This window comes from Oncorhynchus mykiss, chromosome 25, assembly GCF_057628025.1.
Source record: "Oncorhynchus mykiss isolate SJ-2025 chromosome 25, ASM5762802v1, whole genome shotgun sequence".
Taxonomy (NCBI): domain Eukaryota; kingdom Metazoa; phylum Chordata; class Actinopteri; order Salmoniformes; family Salmonidae; genus Oncorhynchus; species Oncorhynchus mykiss.
Genome location: NC_143046.1, coordinates 69302215 through 69327753, shown reverse-complemented (window position 1 = coordinate 69327753; position 25539 = coordinate 69302215). Strand labels below are relative to the sequence as shown.

Genomic DNA, 25539 nt, shown 5'->3' with positions numbered 1-25539 from the left:
TAATTATTTATCTTCTTTAGACCAAATAATTATTGCCCAATGAGGATGCATTGAGGAGAAGGCTCACAAACGTGCAACGCATGAATAGGGGTGGGTGTTTGTCATTAGCGTTTGAATTCCTTAAATCCTGACAACTGATGGATGTGGTGGTTCTTCTCTTCTCTAGGGAAAGCAGCAGGACGGCTCCCTGTTCGGAGAGTATGGAGGCTGGTACAAGGCCTGTAAAGTAGACAGGTCTGTGTTGAGTCTGGAAACTCATGGACTGTTCTGTATGTGATTACATCATTAGTTCATGATGTGTTTATAATGTCTGCCCCCAGCCCCACAGTAACCACCACCCTGAAGAATCTGGGCGCCCTCTACAGGCGGCAGGGTAAATTTGAGGCGGCAGAGACACTGGAGGAGGCAGCCAAGCGCTCCAGAAAACAGGTGTGACCACTGTCCTCTTCTGACACTCACATGCTTGAATAAGATTTGCCAGGCCAGGGTCATATGAAACTCAAGGTGAACGCACTGTTGGAGTATCATTGGTCCAGCAGCTTAACTGAAATTAGCAGGTCCTGCCTTTCAACTATTGTAAACAAATCCATAACAAAATCCAACACATGATGTTGATCACTGTAGATGGCTCATGAAAATGCTCCAGATTTTTTTTATTTTGCTGTCTTTATCATCTTTGTACGTGTTTATTTGGTTCATAATGTGTCTGTATGTGTTTGTTAATGTGTGTGTCTCCTGTCAATGTGGCCAGGGTCTGGACACAGTGCACAAGCAGCGTGTGGCGGATGTTCTGAGCGAGCCGGAGGAGCAGGAGAAGCAGCGGAGCCGTGAGAGTCTGACCTCCGACACCACGGTCAAGTACGAGAGTGGCCCGGATAGGGGCGAGGAAGTGAGTATGAGCGTGGAGTGGAACGGGGTAAGTACAGTACACAGCCCAGGCCACACACGGTGTAGGGAGGGGGTACAGACACACACCCCTTAGAGAAAAAGTTATTTCTTACCTATTCTTAAAGTGCATATCCTCTTCAAATTGTAAATTATTTGATGAGGGCTGAGTTGCCAGTGGTATCATTGATGGGAACTCTCCTAGATTCTCTATGACTCCCTATTGTTGGTGTGAAAGCTAGTTATAAGTTGTAATGCTGATTGAATGTGATAATAATCACCTCAGCTCTACATTAATGCTTCTAGTCTACACCGATGCTTATAGTCCTCAACTAACGGAGTGAACACTCCAGCTGCTTATGGAAAACGTATTTCTTCCCAGACCTCTGTGTCAGCAATATGTTTTTTATGCTTCTTTTATGCCTTCAGCAGCAGTATTTTACTCACAACTAACACATCCTCTCCATGCAGCAGCTATTCCCTCTGTCTTTATCTGATTACTGCAGTAAAGTCCACTTGGTCACAGTGTATGTTTGCGAACTACACAACATTCACTGCTGTAGTCTGCTATTCAGAACTTTCCTGCTCCCGTAGCAACAGTAACTGTAGTGTCCAAGATAACCAATCAGCATCTCCTCCTGGGAGTCCCTTGCCTGCCTGGTCTGCACCTCAAGACTCCGGGGTGACTGGGCTCAGACACATTCTTAAACTGTGTTCTCTACTGTACTGCACACCTATTGGACTGGGTCTGTCAGACACTCACACTATCCAGTTAGTATGTTAACCTGTGTGTTAAACCACACCTCTAATGTTGCCATGGGGACTTATTCATGTTCTCATCACTACTGATGCATGTGGGCTCTGTACTGTACATCTTCAGAGTCTCTCTGACACTTTCATCATGTGTGTGTTTGGGTGTGGGATGTCATTATTGTACTGTCTGTACTTACCTGCCTATTGGTGTCTGCTTAGGTGTGTGTGTGTGTGCTCAAGCGCCTACAGTATGTGTTTGTGACCTGTACAGCTGTATCCTCTGTCAGAGGCATAATACATACTGGATTGGCAGACTTATACATGCATGTTGATTGTGATACAGTACTCCTGCTGTCTTTTCCTCTGCATTTAGTGGCAGCTTGTTACCAGGTAGAGGTGGGGCAGCATCCCGCCCTGGGCCTGTCCCATTACTCTGAGTGATTCTAATTGTCTACTGTCTGCATCCCCTTGTCTGTGCATTCTGTGGTGGGCTAACTTGTCTCCTGTCTGAGTAAAACCTGTGCTATTGTGTGTGCAACTATGATATAACTGTGTGAAGACGGACTGTTCTCCAGACACAGTATCTCTCCTCTTTTCCATTATTTCCGGTGATTTGATTTGCCTATGGTTGAACCTCAGGCCTTCTGAACTTGGCTGTTTGAAAATGGCCGATGGCTTTGTACAGGGAATTGACTAGATTTTTTTTATAGAAACCAAACAGGGTTAGAATATACAAGCTGGTTGGAGTTGAAGAATCTAAATGGTTTTTATTTTGGGTAAATAGTCATGTTGGCTGTTTTGTGGATATATATTTTTTTAATATACTGAATTGAGTAAAAGTCTGTTATAGTCCTTAAGTGAAGTTCTATTCATTTGCTTTAAAAATGACATAACTACCAAATTGATCAGCATACTGGCCAGCTCATACTGGCCAGCTCATACTGGCCACCTCATACTGGCCACCTCATACTGGTTAGCTCATACTGGCCAGCTCATACTGGTTAGCTCATACTGGCCACCTCATACTGGCCACCTCATACTGGCCACCTCATACTGGCCACCTCATACTTGGCCACCTCATACTTGGCCACCTCATACTTGGCCACCTCATACTTGGCCACCTCATACTGGCCACCTCATACTGGCCACCTCATACTGGCCACCTCATACTGGCCACCTCATACTGGCCACCTCATACTTGGCCACCTCATACTTGGCCACCTCATACTTGGCCACCTCATACTTGGCCACCTCATACTGGCCACCTCATACTGGCCACCTCATACTGGCCACCTCATACTGGCCACCTCATACTGGCCAGCTCACACTGGCCAGCTCACACTGGCCAGCTCATACTGGCCAGCTCACACTGGCCAGCTCATACTGGTTAGCTCATACTGGCCAGCTCATACTGGTTAACTCCGTGTTTTATATATTATGAGAGATGCTTTAACTGGCCATTTAAGGCTCTGAGGTCAAAGACTGGGAACAGCAGTTAAAACCCCAGATCCATGCTACCTTTGCTTCAGTTGGATGCACTCAGCCTATATTTGAGGGGGTTGGATGTTTATGATCAGTTGATGTATTAAGGCTTCTTTAATTCATTCATTCATGATTTTTCACTCTTACTTTTACCTGGGTAAATTTTTATTTTTTTATTTTGTTGCTTTAAGATTCCTTTCTCCTGTTATGCTCCTTAGTTGTTGCAACTGTTGAGTGTTGATTTCTTCTGCAGTAGTAAAGCACATCCACAACTCTATGTGGAGAAATAATGTCTCTGAGGAGGAAACCCTTTGGCTTACTGCTTCTGTCTGTCTGACTTCCTCTCGTTTCCTTTTACCAACTCCACATTTTTCTCTCCCCATCTCACTTTATTCTACCTCCCTCTTCATCTCTATTTTTCAATACCCTCTGTCTCTTTCATTCTGTCTACCTCTCTCTCCATCCCTGTCTGACTGGCAGGCATAACTCCAGATGCCTTGTTGTGGTTCTAAAAACTTGTCTTCTGCATGATGGACGCCTGCTCGCCTGCCACCCCTCCAGCTTTGCAGTTGTCCTCTCTTCAGACTCTGGTCCCCTGCTCTCCTCTGGGCTGTCTGTCTGGTTACTCTACAGGGACACATTGGGCCAAGCTGACCCCAGCTCTATCCAATGTCAATGGGACAGGGGTTCTGGGCTCTGTCCCAGAACCATTCCAAGCCTCTCCTGCCATTACCTTATCTTACTCTTTACTGTACTTAAATACTCTGTCTCCTCGCTCTCTCGCTTGAGGAGTTTCTAACTATCTCTGTGTGGTGGTGTTGAGTGTTTAGCATTTACTAGTACTGACCGATGCATACCGGACTGCGCTTGCTCGTAGTGATTTAACTAACATACTGTAAATACTATGAGCTGGTGGCATGATAATCACACTGTGTGCTCTCTCAGTGCACCATGGTGGCACCAGGCTACTGTCGGATTTCTTTAGTGTTAGATCCTGTGCTCCATATGCTCCTATTGATGTCTAACTTAAGTGTTGTGATGTCATGATCACGAGAGGGCATCAGAAGACATGGCAGCTCCTGTATATTACTGTATATACATAGACAAATGGGGAATGGGTGGGAGGGTAAAGGAGAGAGGAGTGGGACAAGCCTTGCTCTGCAGTGCGGAATCTGCTCTACTAATCTACTCTGTCGTGTCTGTCTGTGCATCAGATCTTACACTGTCTTTCTTAACTTCTAATAAAACTTAACTCTTTGCTCACCCAGATCTTTGCCTGTAGCCTCTTTGTTTGTTCCCTCTCGAAGATAAGGCAGGCAAAGCAACATGTCTGCCTTCGGATGAAAGTAGATTATTGAAGGAATTTAATTGCTGTGCTCTGTTGACCCAAGAGAACTATTGTGACAGCATGACCTCATAAGAGGTGTTTGGAGGGCTTCTCTGATTTCTTTATAGCATCATTTCTGAATAGCACACTTAGGATGACATTTTGTCTGAATAGAGAGTCTAATCAGATGCACATGACAAGCACACTCTCAAATGCACAGTCCATCACACATGCAGACACATGTCTATGAAAATAATTTACTGAACCAGATCTCTGTGTGTGCGTGAGAGTGTAACCCTCTGGCCTCTCTCATCAGGACGGTTCTGGTTCTCTGAAGCGGAGCGGCTCCTTCAGTAAACTCCGTGCCTCTATTCGCCGCAGCAGCGAGAAACTGGTCCGCAAGCTGAAGGGCGGTGGCTCACGGGAGAGCGAGCCCAAAAACCCTGGGTAACTATCCACCTCACCTTTGAACCCTTGACCCCTAATGTACAGAGGGCCCCATGGGTGAGGCCCTTCCTCTCCACCTCGCTCCACTGGATTGGTGTGCTGCCACTAGATCTGCCTAGAAAAGACTAAGCCACCCCTCTGCTGGAGGGATCTCTACTCTGCTGTGGGTTAACTCTGTGTATCTCTGAGTCCTGTTTGGCACAAGTCATGAATCACTGGGGGTTGCACTAACACATTCAAGCGGCTGATACTTATGCACTTTCACTGGCATACACTATGAATGCCACATATTGTGACTGGTACTGACTCTCACTGGCACAATATCACTCTCTAGAAGCAGGGTAGTATTCCAGACTATGTTGCCTGTGTGGATATGTCCAGTGTAGGAAGTGCTTTGAGCTGACTGGCAGAGAGAGTTGGGCAGAGTACTAGGACACGAAGTGACTCAGTCAGCAGCTTCTCTATTTAATGTCCTTGTAATTTGTATAAAAAGTCACATCTGCTGCTCTGCCTAGTTTATTCTGTTGTACACAGAGTACTCTCAATCAGCTGTGATGGACAATCTGGAGACTAAAGAGAATGGCTGAGCGCTTTAGAGAACCACACTACTACTACTACTCATTGTCTGCTTTGAAATGTCTGCATTTCTGCCTATGAAATGTGTATTTTATTTATTTTCTTGCCATATTGTCTTCTGTTTTTTTCACCATTTTTAAACTACATTTTAAGAAGGTGCAAATATTAGCACCTAGTGTTCATTTTCAATAGTTTCTTGGAGAATTTTTTGTCATAACTTATTTTTTTCTGCATGGGCATCTTTTATTTTAATATTCTAATATGCTGTGCTGTGTTGTGCTTTTATCGACAAATAAACTTTTCCAAGCGAATGGCTACAGCATGCCTCATCTGTTTGCTGGAATTCTGTATTCTTTGATTAATTTTCCTCTTTTTGCTTCTAACTCTTCGATGTTGAATTAACCCCATTATGATGACTTCTCTCTAATCCAGGAGACAGTAGAGAACTCTGTATTGATCAATACAAAACAATATTCTTCCCCTTGCAAGAGGCACAAATTAATTTGACTCAAAATACTCCCTTTAATCAATTGCTTTGTCACACTCATGAACTTTTGTTAAGTATGTCCTTCAACCCACATGTTATAGGGTAAAGAAAAGCCAAAAAATGGCATTTGACTGAACTACTGATTTGGATATTTTGTAAAAAAGTCTGCTGTGCTTTCCAGCGCATTCGGCTTCAAAGATTCTACTTACAAATGTACAGGTGTGGTACCACCAATTTAACCAGGGTTAAAGAGTATGATTTAGCTCATGCTTTATGTGTGGGGGCATTGTCTGGGGAAACTAACATGTGAGTGGGTCTCATTATAGTTATTAACCCACATACCATCTCCATTGGCCACATGTCCTTCTCCTCACCCCTGACCCTCGACCCCTCACCGACATCTCCTTGCATGTCACTGTTCTGGATGCAGCATGAAGCGAGCCAGTTCACTAGGTGTTCTAAACGTGGTGGACAATGCTGCCGGAGACCTCTACCAAGTAAGGAGCTCAACTGTCTCTCCCCCTCTCCATCTTTCCATCTTTCACATCACCCAATCTTGCCCCATTGTTTTCTGGGTCTCTCCTCGCTCATCCTCCCCTTTGTTTGTTTATCTACCTCATTTTCTTACACTACTCTCTGAGACCTCGCTTTATGAAACTCAAATTCCCAATGGTCCTCTTGGTTGTGATCTGTGATCAAACTGGCCCTTGCCCCTCTTCACCTGGGCAGTCATCTCAGAAATTGGTCACTAATGAAATGGTGAACATGTGTGTGGTAACATCAGTGGTTCACAGACTAACAAGTTTTTAATGGTGTTCTCTCTCATTTATAACCCCTTAGTCACAACTTGCAATAATGAATTATGTGCAAGGTAGATGTGGGAAATAACACCTTTTGGCAGTTGATTTATGTGGCTGTATGATGAGTGAAGAAATGAGATCAAAGATGAACCAGGGATAATAGTGTGCAACCGGATGATCAACAGCAACCTTTTTTAAAGTTTTACTCCTGTTATTAACTGACTTGTATCAATTGTTCAGAAAGATTCATCTGAATGGTTTGATTTGAGAATATGCATCACTGGACAATGGGACCTTTCTACATGGTGATATACTGGCTTTGCCAACCCACCATACGATAAGGGTGTGACTCCAGAATACAGTGCCGGTCTGTGCACCACTCATCACTGTCACCAAGCTCCAGATTTTGACATCTCATTTATATTATGTACCACATTCCCCAAATACTCAATAGCGATACTCAACAGTGCCTTCAGAAAGTATTCACGCCCCTTGACTTTTTCCATGTTATGTATTACAGCCTGAATTTAACATTGATTAAATGTCAAAGTGGAATTATGTTTATTTTTTATTTGTACTAATTCATTAAAAATGAAAAGCTGAAATGTATTGAGTCAAGTATTCAACCCCATTGTTACGGTAAACCCGAAAAATGTTCAGGAGTAAAAATGAGCTTAACAAGTTGCATGAACTCACTCTGTGTGCAATAGTGTTAACATGATTTTAAATGACTAACTCATCTCTGTACCCCACACATACAATGATCTGTAAGGCCCCTCAGTCGAGCAGTGAATTTCAAAAACCGATTCAACCACAAAGACCAGGGAGGTTTTCCAATGTCTCGCAAAGGCCACCTATTGGTAGATTGGTAAAAAATACAATAAAAACGGATGCTGAATATCACTTTGAGCATGGTGAAGTTATTAATTACACTTGTGTGCCAATACACCAGTTACTACAAAGATACAGGCGTCCTTCCTAACACGGTTGCCGGATAGGAAGGAAACCGCTCAGGGATCTCACCATGAGGCCAATGGTGACTTTAAAACAGTTGGAGTTTAATGGCTATAATAGGAAAAAACTGAAGATGGATCAACATTGTAGTTACTCCTCAATACTAACCTAAATTACAGAGTGAAAAGGAAGCTTGTACATCAAAGTATTCCAAAACATGCATCCTGTTTGCAACAAGGCACTACAATAATACTGCAAAGATTTTAGCAAAGCAATTCACTTTTTGTCCTGAATACAAAGTGTTATGTTTGGGGCAAATCAAATACATCACATTACTGAGTTATCACACCATATTTTCAAGCATATTGGTGGCTGCATCATGTTATGGATAGGCTTGTAATCGTTAAGGACTGGGGAGTTTTTCAGGATAAAAAATAAACGGAATGGAGCTAAGCACAAGCAAAATCCTAGAGGAAAGCCTGGTTCAGTCTGCTTTCCAGCAGACACTGGGAGATGAATTCACCTTTCAGCAGGACAATAATCTAAAACACAAGGCCAAATCTATGCTTTCTTACGAAGAAGACTGTAAATGTCCCTGAGTGGCCGAGTTTTACTTAAATCTGCTTAAATCTATGGCAAGAATTGAAAATGGTTGTCTAGCAATGATCCACAACCAATTTGACAGAGGTTGAAGAATTTTTTTAAGAATAATGTGCAAATATTGTATAATCTAGGTGTGCAAAGCTCTTAGACTTACCCAGAAGGTAATTACCAAAGGTGATTCTAACATGTATTGACTCAGGGGTGTGAATAATTGTGTATATGAGAAATTTCTGTATTTCATTTTCAATAAATTCTAAATTCTAAAAACATGTTTTTACTTTGCCATCATGGGGTATTGTATCTAGATGGTTGAGGAAAAAAACTAAATTAATCGGTTTTGAATCAGGCTGTAACACCTCAATGTCAAGGGGTATAAATACGTTTTCAAGGCACTGAATCTATATATATTGAATCTGTTCCTAGGCCGTCATTGAAAATAAGAATTTGTTCTTAACTGACTTGCCTAGTTAAATAAAATGTAAATATTCCATATTCAAGAAAAACACTTTCTTCATGGAAATGTGAAGGATGTTTTATCTGTGATGTTGGACCCTCTACATGAATAGTTTTTTTGTTGTATTTCTTCAACCTATTCTGAATCCTATTCCCTCTGTTGTCTTCTCTAGGAGCAAAATAATCATCTGACAAACAGTCGTGACCTGAGTGCCAGCCACAATGACCTGGCACATTGAAGATTAGAACTGAGTGGAGAGGTGAAAGAGGTCGTGGGATCAGTCTCCTGACCCCCACCCCCAACCTTCAGATCCTGCCTCCCCCTATGAGCTATCCCCCTCCAATATAATCCTGTACATAGCTGACTAACTGTTACACCCCCCCCCCCCCCCCTCCCCCAGGTTAAACCAAACAAACCCTTCCTAAACCACACACAACCGTCCATCTGCTCACTACAGCTGGCTACAGCACGTAGGTTTAACAATCTCATTGCACTTTGATCTAGTCGCTGGTTTTCTTAGAGGGTGTTTTTATTGAAATGTTTTCTCTTAATATCAAAATATATTTTTGCACCATGAGATGAGTTATAATGAAGGACAAGTGTATAATGCTAAGTCAAGTGTGAGTGGATGTAAGTGTGCACATATATTTTTGTGATTGAGTGCTCATGAGAGAGAACATTCATTTTTATTTTCTGTGTGGTTGCTTTTTTCTACCTTTCCTCCACAGATCTAAAGAATAATAATTTGGTTATCACTTTAATGGAATAGGTGAGCAGTTCAGGAGGTCGCAATATAGTATCTCATTCCCCTTTACGTCCAAAATGATGTCCTGTGTGTCTTTATTGAAGTGATAGCTGTGCTTATATGAAGTTGAATGTTTACATTTGGGTTGTGTAAATTGTTTTATTGTATTTCCTACGCTGCTCTGGGGGAATATTTTGTTTCTTGGCATCAGAGTTCTAGAAACTGATAGTTCTGCCTCTTTTTATAGTGATATTACTTACTGCAATTGAAGAAACTGCTCCATGTATATGAAGTTATGAGGCAGGAGCGTTGTGTTGGCACATGAAGTATATCTTGTCGATTTCTCAGGATTGTCACAGAACAGAAGATCACTAACCAGGCTAGTTTTGATATTATACACTGACTGCACAAGATATTTAACACCAACCTGTTACGGTCAAATGCAATTTCCATTAATAGGTGAATAACATTGTTACAATCTAGAGTAGAAACATTGTTTAACAATTTGTACCAGTCTGTTTCTGGATGTTAAATAACGAATTAAGAGTAAGACTGTGTATAAAGAGTGAAATTAATCTTAAAGGACTTGTACTTTATGAATAGCCAACCAAAAAGTGAACATTTTTAATGGATCTATTGCAGGTCTGTCACCACCACATTTGCATTGTTTTACTTTGTTCTCAAAACTTTAAAATTAGTTATTTTTCGTTTCTGGAGCATGCTTTATTTTGGTTCACAGACATCACCCTACTGACCCTTGACATGGGTGTGGACTGCTTGTTTGGTGGACTGTGTTAATGTTGGCTGTTGATGGGGATGTGTGATATCGTTCTCTTATGTAAGGAAGGTGACTAACATTTGACTTTAGAAAGCATAGGACCAGGGTTGACCCCAGTCCCTCACCAGGAACAGCACTAGTTAGGGATAAAGGGAAAACACCGGTTAGACTGTCCAAGGAACAGGACTTATTTTAATGATGAACAAGCTAACTGTCATGAACAGAGTGAACCACAGTGTAGTGAGTAATTTGCTTAGTAAATACCAGAAATTGTTTGAGCATTTCAACCAGAGGTCTGTGGTATAGTTAACTTTATACTGCAGTTTGTAAAAAAAAAAATCTATATTTGGTGGCTCAGTAATGGGCATAGGCTTTTCTATGCAGAATGCAGTTGGTAATTTGAAAAACTTTTACATGTGTAACACAACGAAGCATGTGATTAACTTGTGCAAACTTTTAGCCTTACCTTGTTATGTGTATATATAACATCATACTTTTAAAACATTGTGGTAACATTGTGCTTGTCAGAATAGAATATACAAATGCAAGGAACGTTGATTTAAGCACAAACCTGTAAGCTAAATATGTGTTGGATGCTCCCATTTGACTGTTGATCAGTTTGTCTGTCAATCATCAACCTGCTTTATTTGTGTTTTCTCCATTATGTGTTCGCTCAGAATTACTGGTAAGGTACTACAGTGTCCAATTGATTAGAAAGGCACATCAATTCATAGGGCTAGACATTGAATTATTGAGGACAAAATGTATGCTTTATATCAGAAGCATTCATTCAAGTATACTGTGTTGAGAGAAAATAGGACCCTAATTTCTGAAATGTAATCATCCCCTGACCCTGTGTTTATGACCATATTTTTACAAACTTAAATGATCATGAAATCCCTCAAATGCCTGGGCAGATATTATTTGTTCTTCAAAGTATTGATCCTGACGTATTTTGCTTTACTGGCAAAACAGTAACGATAATGAATCCTATTCTTAAACTCAAAGACCGTTGTGGTTAATTATTTGAAATTAGTAATCCTATGAGCAGTGGTACTCTTGAATCACTGTTGAGGTGATGCACATATTCCTATGGAGAAGGGCAACAAGCCCTGAACTAATGGTCGAATTCGTTTTGCATGGCCAGGTGCCCCCGCTTGATCCTTTTAGACCATTCCAATGGTTCTTAAGGGAAATCTCAACCCACCTGGTGCAACAGGCCAAGCAAAACTAACTCCACCAGTGAAACACTGTTGGGAAATCTTCATGATGACATTACCATATTGTTAGTGGGTCTTAACAGTCAATGCACCAGCTTCTCTACTGTCCATCTATTCCTTTGTTTTTGAAAGTGAAATGTTTGTTTGTTTGGGGTTGGCCTGGAGTGTGTATGTGTGGGGATGTCCTGAGATGCACTGACGATAGGATCAAACTCCCAGCCTCTCTCCTTTAGGCTGCCTGCTGTGCTGGCTGGATCAGCCCATAAACAGTGGTGAAGTGTTTGCCCTTCAAAAATATATTGTATGAATAAAATAATACAAATGTTTTTCTTAGTCCCTCTATAATTTTTGGGTCTGATAAAGGAGCATTGGATCATGGAGCAGAGCATGACAGGGGAGATAGACATACAGGATAATGATCATTCCCTCAGCGCCCCCTACTGGATTTTAAGTAGACTATACATGCTGTATCTGTAATCCATCAATTAATAAACTTTCAAAAACTGATCTTGTTTAGTGAATCTAAAATCTTTAATGAGTTGAAATTTTTTTTTAAAGATACAAGATTAGAAATCATATAGGTGAAGCAATTGTTGTTTGTTGCTATGTCATATCAAAATAATCTGTAGTGTTATCCATTGCAAATCAATGTTACTATTCCTACTTTTTCCTAAATGTAAGCAGGTTTCCATCCAACCTTTTTATGCGAGTAAGTGTCGGATAAAACCTGTAATGACAGGCCGAATGGAAACAAATGTTTCGATAAACTTTAAAAATGTCGACAAAACAAAATTCGCTAGATAGACAATGTGGATATTTTTTTGTGTCGGTATATTGAATTATGCGGGAAATATTGGTGGAAACGCTTTTATGCGTAAATATTGATATAATAACCATATCGAAGTAAACGTGGAGTCACGCGATGACATGTTGTGTGGTCATCCCACTACGACACGTCGGGAAAGAATGCAGTTATTAGGCTACAGATTAAATAAATTATAATGAATTTAACAGGAGATCGCGCTCTTGGTTAGAGCGCACTTGCTAATACCAGAGTGGGCACACTTGCTATATGGTGAGAACCATCAGCTGAGTTGAAAATGCGATGGAAACACATTTAACTTGTTTTTTTATTCGGTACATGAGAACTTAACATCAAAATGTATGTTTATGTAGTATGTCATCACTCACAGCCTTTTAATTGCAACAATTCAATTTGATGCAAACATCTCTGGTGGGGAAATGCGCATATCGTTTTTATTCGGATTTTTTAATATTCGCAATTTCGCATGGAAATCTGTTGCTAATTAGATGGAAACCTAAACTGTGTTTCAATACTAACCACACTATTTGTTACGTAAATTGAGTATATAGTTTGCTTATTGGTCATAGTATAGATATAGTTATTATGCCAAAGATTCTAACATCTTTGTTGTTGGTAGAGTATTTAATTGTATTAAAACATAGTTACATTTATTTTTGTAAGGTAAGGAAATGTGGTGTTTTGTTTGTAAATGTACATTTTTTTTATATGAAATTTGGCCAAAATAATTAAATTATTTTCATAACATCGTTTCAATTTATTTCTATCGTAGGTAAATAATCCAAGCAGTACATCTCTCCATAATAGTGTAACATCTTTATAAATGTGTTCAATTATAAATCTACTGATGTCTCGCCACAGATTCCTTACATGAATACAATGACAAAAAGATGCAACACCATTTCTGGGTGGTCATTACAAAAGGTACAATTTGAATTTATGTTTTTCTTAAAACTTCTTCATATAGTGGTTGGCAGGATAATATTTATGAATAATTTTAAAAGACACTTCCTTAATTTCGTTAATTAGTAGGTATGTGTGTGGCAACATCCCAACTTTTTTTCCAACAGATATCAATAAAACCGTTCCAGTAAGGCATGACATAAGGTATAGATAGATATAACATCCTGCTGAAACAAGGCTTGAATTGCTCTATTGTTGTTGAATGGACCTAAAGAAAAACAAATATTTCCTACTGATGAGTCAACAGGATTAATTGTAGGTATGTTCTAAGGGACACGTTCCTGAATAATAAAGCAACACATGAGGGAATGGTATCTAAAACAATTGCAAAATATTTAGGTGTAAAGTGATACGAATTCCTTATAATAAATAAAAGAAGTTGGCTCACCAATAATATATTATTGCTGAACCAATATTCTAAAAACAAAGAAGTGTCTAGATTATTCCATATATAATGTGTGTGGAGAAAAAAATATGCTTATAATTGAAGATCCATGACAAGAAACCCTGCCGATTAAAAGCCAAAATACGAAGTATAAAAGAGGAGACTATTTCCTTGCTTTTAGGGCCGATAATGCAATTATTTCGGGAAATGGGCGTGGCTTCACAGCTTAGAAGAAAAAGGCGGAAAATGTGCAGCCGAAGTCCAACGAAAGCGGATACAAATTCATTGCTTGAACTATTTATGACAAATGTTAAGTAATGTAATAAAGTCAGGACTTTTCAAAGAAGTTACCTTACACGTTATGCTGTCTGACAATTTGTTAGCGACGCTATCCTTACGAACCACATACCTGATCATTACAGAAGTATGTACCGGTATGTTAGCTAGCTAACGTTACCTGGCTACTAATACATCAAAATTGCCAGTATATTAACTATATGCTTACTAACTATCCAACGTTTATTGACTTTATTATTCCCGTCATTCTTAGCTAAGTGGTAAAGTGCCTTCTGCGTTGTCAATGGACATTTGGGTGGTTTCATAAATTCGCTCTAATAGCTACTCCGACTTCAGAACACTCGTCAATGTACCAGAGCGCAGAACAACTGATGGATTTACAAACGTTCAACACCAGTTGAATATGGCCGGTGTCAGTAAACCTCGGCAAAATGCGTAATTAAGTTGTTGCCAGTAGTAGTTACATTCACCAACGCTCTGGATAACATGAAAACTGCCAAACCAGCTCTGCCAGGGCGAGTAGAATGGTCAGAGTGAGGTGTTCTCATTTGTGTCTTCTGGAAGTAGCTAGCAAGTTAGCCAGTTAGCTTGGGTGCGTGACTGGTTTTAAGGTCAGAACGCTGGAATCAACCCTACTCCTCGGCCAGAGCGTCCAGCGTGCGCTCTGGCACTCCAGATTGAATATAAGAACACAACCGTCGTAAAATGTCTAGCTAGTAATTTGTTATGCTAACAATCTAGCAAGAGGTTGCATATAGACTGCATAAACTTCCGGAAGACAGGCAAAGCGCTCAACTGAAAGGATACCGTTTGTTTACAGTGTACTAAAATTAACTAATAGTCTTCTTCTATGAAGTTTAACGGCGGTTGGCATCCCATTTGTTGCATTACCGCCACCTACTAGACCGGAGTACAACTCCCTTATACTTTGCTTGATACATAAAAATGTACTAAATAAATACCCTACCATCTAACACTACATTCACTAATTTCAAAATTATATAAAATTAACACCACCCTACTCCACTAATTAAATGTATTTATTTCTACCTCATGCCATCATTCTGAAAGGATGGGACATCACCACACCCTTGAACTCTTCTGATTTCAAGTCTCGCACACCCAAATACCTCTGCAGCTGCCACCGCAACCTCCATTTTATGCGACTTCCGTTTCATCCCTGTAGTACAGCTGATAACCATTGCTATAAATACTAAAAATCCAATCTTACTGAAACTTATAACACTTTTTGGCCTATCCTTCTGTACGGGTATCTCTCTGCTACTCTCACCACTCCTACCCCTTAACCCTTCTTACTCTACCTTCTTCACTGCCTCAGCATGACAACTTCAGCACTACTCTAACCCTGGAAAACTCAACTTGCCTCTCTCGCACGGCTGAAGTAATAGTATGTAGTATATACTATACAGTATGTTAGTATGGGTATTCGAACACAGCTCTAGTTTGTGTAGATGTTTTTCCTAAAATGTCATGAAAAAATGTGGGTGGGATCAGAACCAGAACCAAAACAACATTGCTTTTCGTTTGCTGCGGTTCATCACATGACATCAGTGATTATACTCCACGCATTTATATTGGACAACGGCTCTGTCCATCAAATACGATATGAATGTTTTTCAGTATGAGCTAAAAAAAGAGGTTCTGGAAAAATGTCTACAGTGCCTGATGGCAAGAAATTGGTCCGAAGCCCAAGTGGACTTCGAATGGTCCCGGAGAATGGAGCGTTTAACAGCCCATTTTCGTTAGATGAACCCCAGTGGGTCCCGGACAAAGAGGTAAGAGACTATTGGAGAGGAAATTACAATAGGGCAACGCCGCTCGGACTTGATACTGTCTGTACGGGACAGTAGCCAGCTAACGTTACTTATCCCACGATTGAATGCCAAAAGGCGTATGATTATTAGTATTAAAAAAATATACGTGTGCTTTTTTTTTTAAAACATTGTTTTATAACTGCCTAGCTACTTCATTTGGCATGTGTTGTTTTTAACAATGTTCAGCAGTTTGCTAGCTGTAAATGTGATTCCCTAAAAACACGCCTCTTCCTTCGATACAACTACGTCGCGAAGTGACTTTTCCTATGTAAGTTAGCTAGGTTAGGAGAGCATTTTCACTAACCCTTTTCCTAAAGTACTAGGTTAATTCTCCTAATCTGTTACGAAAAAAATACATTCGGGTCGTAGTTGTATCGAAGTGGCGTGTTCAGCTATAAATGCCAAAGCTGCCTGTAGTGTTCTAGCTAGTAACGTTAAGTTAGTTAGACAACATGGAGCCGTCAATACAGTAACTAGTTAGGTAACTACGTTGTCAAGTAGCTAACGTTAGCTGCTTTGCATCAGGTGCCACCAAAATACAGAACCAAAGTTGCCTCAGCAAGTCACTGCTGTTAATTAGAAGTTGTTTTTTTCTCTCCGTCTCTTCGAGATGTTCACATGCATCATGATCTAGCCTGGGCAGCCACCATTGGGCTCGATGTGCACAACCGGATGAAACACTTGTGCCCACCGGCATCCGGTTCATACGTAAAACATTTTTCATTCAGGCTCCAAAGGCTTCAATTTCCTCCTTAACTAGATTTAATGAAGAGAAGGCAAAAAAAAGCGTGGAAAATATGCACACTTTATTGACGTTCAACCATGACTGTGTGGCTATGCACATCTCCTACTCAATCATCAAGTTTGCAGATGACACAACAGTGGTAGGCCTGATTACTGATGAGACTGCCAACAGGGAGGAGGTGAGGGCCCTGGCGGAGTGGTGTCAGGAAAATAACCTCTCCCTCAATGTAAACAAAACGAAGGAGCTGATCGTGGACTTCAGGAGACAGCAGAGGGAGCACCCCCCATCCACATCGAAGGGGGCTGTAGGGGAAAAGTTCCTTGGCGCGCACATCACTGACAACGTGAAATGGTCCATCCACACCGCCAACAGCACCTCTTCAACTTCAGGAGGCTGAAGAAATTTGGCTTGGCCCCTAAGACCCTCTACGGATGCACCATTAAGAGCATTCTGTCGGGCTGTATCACCGCCTGGTACGGCAACTGCACCATCCGCAACCACAGGGGTGGTGCAGTCAGCCCATCACATCACCGGGGACTGACTGCCTGTCCTTCAGGACATCTACAGCACCCGGTGTCACAGGAAGGCCAAGAATATCATCAAGGACCTCCCCCACCTGAGCCATACTATTTTCATCCTATATAACTACTGCTTTTCTATATAGTATACAAATGTTTCTATTCATATAATATCAATAATGTTTATACACGTGATATACTCTGAACAAAAAATGTAAACGCAATATGTGAAGTGTGGGTTTCATGAGCTGAAATAAAAGATCCCAGAAATGTTCCAAATGCACAAAAAGCTTATTTCTCTGAAATGTTGTGCACAAATTTGTTTACCACTCTGTTAGTGAGCATTTCCAAGATAATCCATCCACCTGACGTGTGGCATATCATGAAGCGGATATTACACAGGTGCAGCTTGTGCTGGGGACAATAAATGGCCACTGAAATGTGCAGTTTTTTCACACAACACAATACCACAGATGTCTCAAGTTTTGGAAGAGTATGCAATTGGCATGCTGGAATGTCCAACATCGCTGTTTCAGATCATTAAATGTTCATTTCTCTACCATAAGCTGCCTCCAATGTAACTTTAGAGAATTTGTCAGTACTTCCAACTGGCCTCACCACCACAGACTATGTGTAACCATGCCAGCCCAGGACCTCCACAGGCCACAATCAACAGCCTGATCAACTCTATGTGAAGGAGATGTGCTGCATTAGGCAAATAGTAGTCATACTAGATACTGACTGGTTTTCTGATCCACACCTCTACCCTTCTTTTTTAAGGTATCTGTGACCAACAGATGCATATCTATATTCTGAGTCATGAAATCCATAGATTTTCCTTATATGAACTGTGTTTAATTCAGTAAAATCTTTAAAATTGTTGCATTTTATATTTTTGTTCAGTATACATATTTCCTTTTTAATATTTGGGATTTGCATGTATTGTTAGGGATCACTGCACTTTTGGATCTAGGAGCATAAGCATTTCGTAACACTTGCGAAATATGTGTGCGTGACCAATACATTTTTGGGGGGGGGATTTGATTATCCACCACCATGCTAGTGTCTAATGCGTACGAATGCTACTTCTTGATGTTGCGCCCTGCATTCAGCCAGGGGTAAACAACAGACTGATGGCACCTTAATTGGGGAGGAAGGGCTCATGGTAAGGGCTGAAGTGGATTTAATGAAATGCTCCACTCCAGCCATTTATTATGAGCTGTCCTCCCCCAAGCAGCCTCCACTGGTCTGATGCAACCTGACTTGCCTAGTTCATACAACATCAGAAAGTATCATTCCTATAATTCTAGTTATTAATTAGCCACTCTGGTATGGTGGTGGAAAATGTGTTTCATAAAGAAAGTACACTTTTTTTTTAATAAAAAAAAAAAATCAAATTGAGGTAATCGAAGCCTTTGCTGCCTTAATGGAGAATGTTTTATGTACAAACCAGTCGCTGGGGGACAGGCTGTGCACATCAAGCCCAGACGATAGTCGAGATCCATAAAGACCACGAGCGGCTACCCAGGCTAATCATGATTATGACATGGGTCCACTTTGGAAAACACTTGAGTGGGGGATGGCCATGAGTCATAGCTGTGTGTGTGAACCTTACAGTAAACCTGTCCAGCAGCTTGTCACACCACTGCCTCTTCACCCATGTATTTGAATGGTACACTGATCTTTAAGATGCTGTGACATGTGGTGGCATTAAAACAGTCAGTGTTAGGCTAACTTTTACTTGGGTCTCTCTTTATGTAGCATCTCTCTTGTTGTGCTATGTGTTGTCCTATATTTTTTATTTTATATTTAATCCCAGCCCCTGTTCCCGCAAGTGGTCTTTTGCCTTCTGGTAGGCCGTCATTGTAAATAAGAACTTGCCTAGTTAAATAAATAAAGTCTGTGGGTATGTTACTGTAAGCCTTAGGTTTGTGATCATCTTAGTGTAAAGGAGAGGTATTTTGGTAATCCATTTAAACTGTGAATCAAATTGTTGTGTCCATGTTTGAAATTGAGTGAACCAAAAGTATGTCCTTTTCCTCTTTCAGTGCCCAAGCTGTATGCAGTGTGACAAAAAATATGACTTCCTTACAAGAAAGGTTTGATTTACTATGATCCCATAATATACATAAGTATGTGGACACGCCTTCAAATTAGTGTATTTGGCTAGTTCAGGCACACCTGTTGCTGGCAGGTGTATAAAATCGAGCACACAGCCATGCAATCTCCATAGACAAACATTGGCAGTAGAAGGGCCTTACTGAAGAGCTCAGTGACTTTTCAAAGTGGCACGGTTCGTAGAATTGCCACCTTTCCAACAAGTCAGTTTGTAAAATTTCTGGCCTGCTAGAGCTGCCCCGTTCAACTGTAAGTGCTGTTATTGTGAAGTGGAACATCTAGGAGCAACAACTGCTCAGCCGTGAACTGGTAGGCCACATAAGCTCACAGAACGGGACCATCGAGAGCTGAAGCGCTTAGCGCATACAAATAGTTTGTCCTAGGTTGCAACACTCGCTACGGAGTTCCAAACTGCCTCTTGAAGCAACGTTAGCACAATAACTGTTCATCGGGAGCTTCATGAAATGTGTTTGCCAAGCAGCCGTACACAAGCCTAAGGTCACAATGCCAAGCGTCGGCTGGAATGGTGTAAAGCTCGCCGCCACTGGAGTCTGGAGCAGTGGAAAGCGTTCTCTGGAGTGATGAAGTCCAAAGAACAAATATGGGTTTGGTGGATGCCAGGAGAACGCTACCTGCCCGACTGCATAGTGCCAACTAAAGTTTGGTGGAGGAGGAATAGTGCTCTAGGGCTGTTTTTCGTAGTTCGGTCTAGGCCCCTTAGTTACATTGAAGGGAAATCTTAACGCACAGCATACAGTGGCATTCTAGACAATTCTGTGCTTCCAATTGTGGCAACAGTTTGGGAAAGGCCCTTTCCTGTTCCAGCATGACAATTCCCTTGTGCACAAAGTGAGGTCCATACAGAAATTGTTTTCTAAGATCGGTGTGGAAGAACTTGACTGGCCTGCACAGAGCCCTGACCTCAACTCCATCGAACACCTTTGGGATTAAGTTGAACACTGACTGCGAGCCAGGCCTAATCGCCCAACATCAGTGCCCCACCTCATTAATGCCATTGTGGCTGAATGATGTGGGGTCTTTCATCCAACATCTAGTTGAAAGTCTTCACAGAAGAATGGAGGCTGTTATAGAAGCAAACGGGGGACCAACTCCATATTAATGCTCATAATTTTGGAATGAGATGTTCGACAAGCTGGTGTCCACATACTTTTGGTCATGTATTGTATCAGATAATTTTTTTTTTTTTTTACCTGACTTTGAGCCAAAATTTTACTTTTGCCAATAGGATACATAGTTTTGCCTATTATGACCTTTGCTTCCCTTCCTCTTGTTCTGTTGATGTTTAGCACCACTGTCGGCGGTGTGGCCGGTGTTTCTGTGATAAGTGCTGCAGTAAGAAGGTGGCTCTGCCCAGGATGTGCTTCGTCGACCCAGTCCGGCAGTGTGGTGAGTGCAGCCTGGTCTCCCAGAAGGAAATGGAGTTCTACGACAAACAGCTCAAAGTGCTTATGGGAGGTGAGTTCAAAGGAATGAATCATATATATATATATATATATATATATATATATATATATATATATATATATATATATATATATTAGGGCGGTTAGTGAGCAGGGCTAGGTCTGAGGTGATGCTGTCCTGCCCCGCTCTACCCCCTCCTGGCTAGTGAAGAGTGTTGGTGCAGACCAGTGTGGTTATAAATAGGCCCCTTCCACTCAGCCAGGCCCGTAATTAAAAATCCATTTGCAGCATGGTGAGCTCCAGGGCAAGGGTCTGCTGCAGTGGCAGGGACCTGGAGAGAAAGCCTTGTAGCATTTTGGACTAATGGGGTCATGTTAGCCAGATAGCATGGTCCAACAATGCTGTATCATGTCTGTCCACTAGAGATTATACTATGTAAACAACCAAATTAAGATAGATTTTAGTTCTGGGTTAACCAAGATTATCCTTTAGTACAACACCAGTGGACTGGGAGGTGTCTACAGTTGGATGAATTTATAGAGGGATTTTTGATTGGTATACTTTTTTAATTTGACTCACTGGTAATGACTTCTCTGTCATACTCAGGTGGTTCTTTTATTGTCACTTTGGGCACCTCAAAGACGTCTGAGACCATGATGTGTCGTCTCTCCAACAACCACAGGTATCGTGAGTGTTTTACATTTTACACAAAGGGAAAGTATCTAGAATGGAGTTATTTAGGTTAATGCTGGAAGTACATTTACTGTATCTGTGCTTTGATAGAACCACTTTAGAATATGTACATTTTCCAGTTGAACGACTTTCAGTACATCACTCTCACCTCTCTTGGTCTCTTATCTCCCTCTCCACTCAGGTATCTTTTCTTTGATGGGGAGAGCCATTTTGAGGTGGAACTGTCTCGGATCTCCAGTATGCAGGTGTTGACGGAGGAGTCCACTCCTGAAGGTAAAGCTCTGGATCAGATGTTCTCTGGCTGGATTGCTCTCAGTACAGAGGGCAGTATGACCGTACAGCAGCGATACTGTGCAGCTCCTTGAACACTTATTGATTTAAGAGACATGGATTCCTGTGGGTGGAGGAACTAGCTCCATCTCCTCTTTATGACCGGAAGTATAATCACAAATCCACAGTAAAATTCTGTTGACTGTCTTTTCATTGTATTGATTTGAAAACCCTTAACTGATCTAACAGCATGGTAAGTATACTGAGGTGGTGGTTGTGCCTGACTGTTTCCTCTCTGCTTTAATATTAAAACACTCTCTCCCTCTCTCCCTGGGCGGCCTGGCCTTTCTCCTTATGACTTTAGAGAATGACATTCACACTTACACAAGTCTGCTGGACAGTCAGTATATCTCTGAAGGTTAGCACTGTTATACTCCCTCATCCCTCTCTCCCTTATTCCTCTCCATCTTAAATTCACCTGCCTCCAGAGTTTGTTGCCCTGCTTTTGATAAGGATGCCTTTGTTATCATTGTACATGCATTTTATATCAGTGGTAGAACAAAGGCAACGTCCTTCAAATCCGTGTCCCATGCATGCTTCCATGGGGGGGATTGTGTGTAACTAAACACCCAGAGTGAGTCTCATTGCCCCTCTAACTGTGACCAGGCTGGTGTCCATTAGGCAACACCATATCAAAACACTTGATTTGACAGTTGCCATGTGGCACCTTCCTGTTTCTCTCTGTTTGGGCTGTTTTCTTCCACTTTGTGCCTACTGAACACAACCCAGTTCACAGCTCAAGACATCCAAACATATTCCCTCATTCCTATCAACTTCTTCTGTGAATGTCTGATATGTTGTTTATTTTTTCAAGTCTATAGATTTCTTAGTGATTTATGGTACATGCCAGTCGTTAACAAAGAAGCACTTGCATGTTTTCTTTAATCAGTGTTTGTTATTGTGTCCTTTTGAGATATGTTGTAAGGTTACTTTTTTTTCCTTCTCACCAAGGTCATTAGTTTGAACACCAGCCAGGTAGCAGTTTTGGTTTACAAAGTCTGAGCTGAAGCTTTTAGAGTACATCCCAAGATAGTGAGTGTTGTTACTGTACCTTACTTAACAACCTGGTCTTATAGCATTTTCTATTATTCTGTACGAAAATCCGAGACGCTCCATTTAGTATTATATGTTGTGTTTCGTATGGTAAATATTTGTGGATGTCCATCACCCATTTCATATGATGTTACGAATTATAATTTGTATTATATTTTACAAATTTGCAAAATGTGGAATATGTTACGAATTCTAGCTAGGTGGCGAATGTTAGCTAGGGGTTGGGGTTAAGTTCAGGAGATAGGTTAAAGGGTTAGCCAACATGCTAAAAAGTAGTCAGTAGTTGCTAAAATGCTAAAGTTGTACGTGATGAGATTTGGGTTGGTAGATGTTTGTGTTATATGCTCACCCACCCCGACCAACCACCCTAAGTAACCATCTGTCTTATGTAACCATACATAACATATTTACTATGTTACGTCTGGTCTGAGACCAGGCTGTGCTTAACTGTGTGTTGTGTCCAGGGGGAAACTCCAGGGCCAGTGGCATGTTGCTCCACTACAAACCCACTGGCTCTCAGGACCCTCAGCAGTTACGCATGGAGGCAGCAGATGACAAGAAGACTGCCTCCTCATGGCTGGCTGCCATGCACAAGGTACACCACATTAACAGGCTGGCTTGTGTTTTAAAAGGAAGATTATATTTGATACTACTGGAATTTATGTTGTGATATCCAAGCTTCAGACCTGCCATTACGTACTGTGCATGTGGTTGAATAGTTCTGCCTGTACTATGTCTATTCTCTGACAGGCTGCCAAACTGCTGTATGAAGCTCGGGACCGGTGACTCATTGCTAAGATGCCCAGAGCCTGAGAGTGATGGCACAGACCAAGTGTTTTCTTTCCTACCCTTCCGTCTCACATTCTCTAAATGCTGAGAGTGCATTTCAGTAACAATCCATTGAACTATTTGGCCAACCACCCATCTAATGCTGCTATTCTTAATGTTATCATAGACATAAGCCATTTGACATAACCATTTCCCTTCACGTAACGCTTTTAAGGTCATTTTTTTAATGTGATCTGTGACATAGTTCAAGTTAAGTTTCTTTGTTCATGCTGTCTATACTCTACTTTCAGTGCTGGCAGATTTGGATCCTTACCCCTTCCTTGGGGATCCACAGATTAGTCACTGATTCTAGTGGTATATATACACACACGTATGTGGACACCCCTTCAAATAAGTGGATTCGGCTATTACATCCACACCCATTGCTGACCGGTGTATAAAATCGAGCGCACAGCCATACAATCGCCATAGACAAACATTGGCAGTAGAATGGCCTTACTAAAGCCCAGTGACTTTCAACGTGGAACTGTCATAGGATTGCCACCTTTCCAACAAGTCAGTTCGTCAAATTTCTGCCCTGCTAGAGCGGCCCCAGTCAACTGTAAGTGCTGTTGTGAAACGTCTAGGAGCAACAGCGGCTCAGTCACAAAGTGGTAGGCCACACAAGCTCACAGAACTGGACCGATGAGTGCTGAAGCGCATAAAAATCATCTGTCCTCTGTTGCAACATTCACTATCGAGTTCCAAACTGCCTCTGGAAGCAACGTCAGCACAACAACTGTTTGTCGGAAGCTTCATGAAATGGGTGTCCGAACAGATCACCATGCGCAATGCCAAGTGTTGGCTGGAGTGGTGTAAAGCTTGCTACCATTGAACTCTGAAGCAGTGGAAAGCGTTGTCTGGAATGATGAATCACGCTTCACCATCTGGCAGTCCGTTGGACGAATCTGGGTTTGGCAAATGCCAGGAGAACTCTACCTTCCCCAATGCATAGTGCCAACTGTGAAGTTTGGTTGAGGAGGAATAATGGTCTGGGGCTGTTTTTCATGGTTCTGGCTAGGCCCCTTAGTTCCAGTGAAGGGAAATGGCTAAATGGAAGCGAGTTCCCCCAGCAATGTTCCAACATCTAGTTGAAAGCCTTCCCAGAAGAGTAGAGGCTGTTATAGAAGCAAAGGGGGGACCAACTCCATATTAATGCCTGATTTTGGAATGAGATGTTCGACGAGCAGGTTTCCACATAAGTGTGTGTGTGTGTGTGTACACAGTTTATTCAATTCTTTAAATGTAGTCCCATACATAGAATTTTTGTATAAACTATTTTGTTAAATATTCCTATTTTAACACAATGCGGTGTATGTACTTTTTACAGCTAAAATATTTAGTATAGTTTTTGTAGCACTTGTATAACAAAATGTTTATTCCTACACTACAAGATGACTTAAACATTTTGTTTTCATGTTTGATTGCTTTACTTTTTATAAATGAATTGCACAGCCACAACACCAACAATCTAACCCTTAATCTAAGGGTACAATATGCTGTTTAATGTAACACTTTTACTCTTCTGTTTTATTTGGCTTATATCCAACGTATTATGCTTCACATACCAAATAAAATACTTAAGACAGGTTTTCATTTTTGACGAAATATTATTTGTATTATCAAACCAGAGAATTGTGGACATTTAGCCGGAATCTAGAAGGTTTTATATATTTTTTTTTTATCAGGACTGCTCCCAAGTAGGCTGCACTCTAATCAATTGTATTAATATGGTAACAGGCCTGTTGACATGGTGTTTGCTGAATGTGTTTGTACGATGCATTGTGTCAAGAAAAATGCATACTATGGCTATTCACTTAGAGGACCTTTGATAGTCCTTGCTTAGTTCACAAGAATGTTGTCTAATGCCCGATGTCCACCAAATGCATATGCGTTTTGTTTTTTCCGGAAGTCTTGCCCGCATTTACCGTACTTAACACACATGTACTTTGCTTTTCACAGACTCCAACTAGCTAGCTTTTATCTAGTTGTACTTCCGTTTGTACAACCGCACT

At 41.2% G+C, this 25539-nt stretch overlaps 2 protein-coding genes across 24 annotated transcripts in view; both read left to right on the top strand.

Annotated features, from left to right (window-relative positions):
• Positions 1-11837, top strand: part of LOC110505642 (kinesin light chain 1) — a 36195-nt gene extending 24358 nt beyond the window's left edge. For 2 of the 16 annotated variants that reach the window (XR_016491994.1, XM_021584994.3), the window contains 5 exons: positions 167-234; positions 321-429; positions 752-916; positions 4764-4894; positions 6388-7362. Coding sequence is in view for 10 of the 16 variants with exons in the window: in XM_021584994.3 (XP_021440669.3) it covers positions 167-234; positions 321-429; positions 752-916; positions 4764-4894; positions 6388-6652 (738 nt within the window). In the remaining 6 variants the exon portion in view is untranslated. Of the gene's footprint in view, positions 1-166; positions 235-320; positions 430-751; positions 917-3600; positions 5782-6283; positions 7363-8940 lie in introns of those variants that run through there. The other 14 variants (XR_016491996.1, XM_021585000.3, XR_016491997.1 and 11 more) reach the window with 13 other exon arrangements.
• Positions 11838-15104: 3267 nt separating this feature from the next.
• On the top strand, positions 15105-25115 carry LOC110505641 (zinc finger FYVE domain-containing protein 21). 8 transcript variants are annotated; one of them, XR_016491998.1, is made up of 9 exons: positions 15545-15775; positions 19126-19176; positions 20503-20671; positions 21227-21302; positions 21495-21586; positions 21948-22001; positions 22595-22675; positions 23161-23291; positions 23447-25115. XR_016491998.1 is itself a non-coding variant. In XM_036962695.2 (8 exons), the coding sequence occupies exons 1-8, from the start codon at positions 15650-15652 to the stop codon at positions 23480-23482; spliced, it is 735 nt and encodes a 244-aa protein (XP_036818590.1). In that variant the 5' UTR covers positions 15545-15649; the 3' UTR covers positions 23483-25115. The 8 variants fall into 8 exon arrangements, 4 of the variants coding, with proteins under 4 accessions (XP_036818592.1, XP_036818593.1, XP_036818590.1 ...); XR_016492000.1 differs by lacking the exon at positions 21948-22001 and having other exon boundaries at positions 15136-15775; XM_036962695.2 differs by lacking the exon at positions 22595-22675.
• The last annotated feature ends 424 nt before the right edge of the window (positions 25116-25539 follow it).

Excerpts from the sequence above, each read along its gene's own strand:
- LOC110505641 (XM_036962695.2), top strand. The coding sequence starts at position 15,650 with ATGTCTACAGTGCCTGATGGCAAGAAATTGGTCCGAAGCCCAAGTGGA. Across the intron at positions 15,776-19,125 it reads AGTGGGTCCCGGACAAAGAG|TGCCCAAGCTGTATGCAGTG; the intron begins GTAAGAGACTAT and ends TTCCTCTTTCAG. Across the intron at positions 21,303-21,494 it reads CGTCTCTCCAACAACCACAG|GTATCTTTTCTTTGATGGGG; the intron begins GTATCGTGAGTG and ends CTCTCCACTCAG.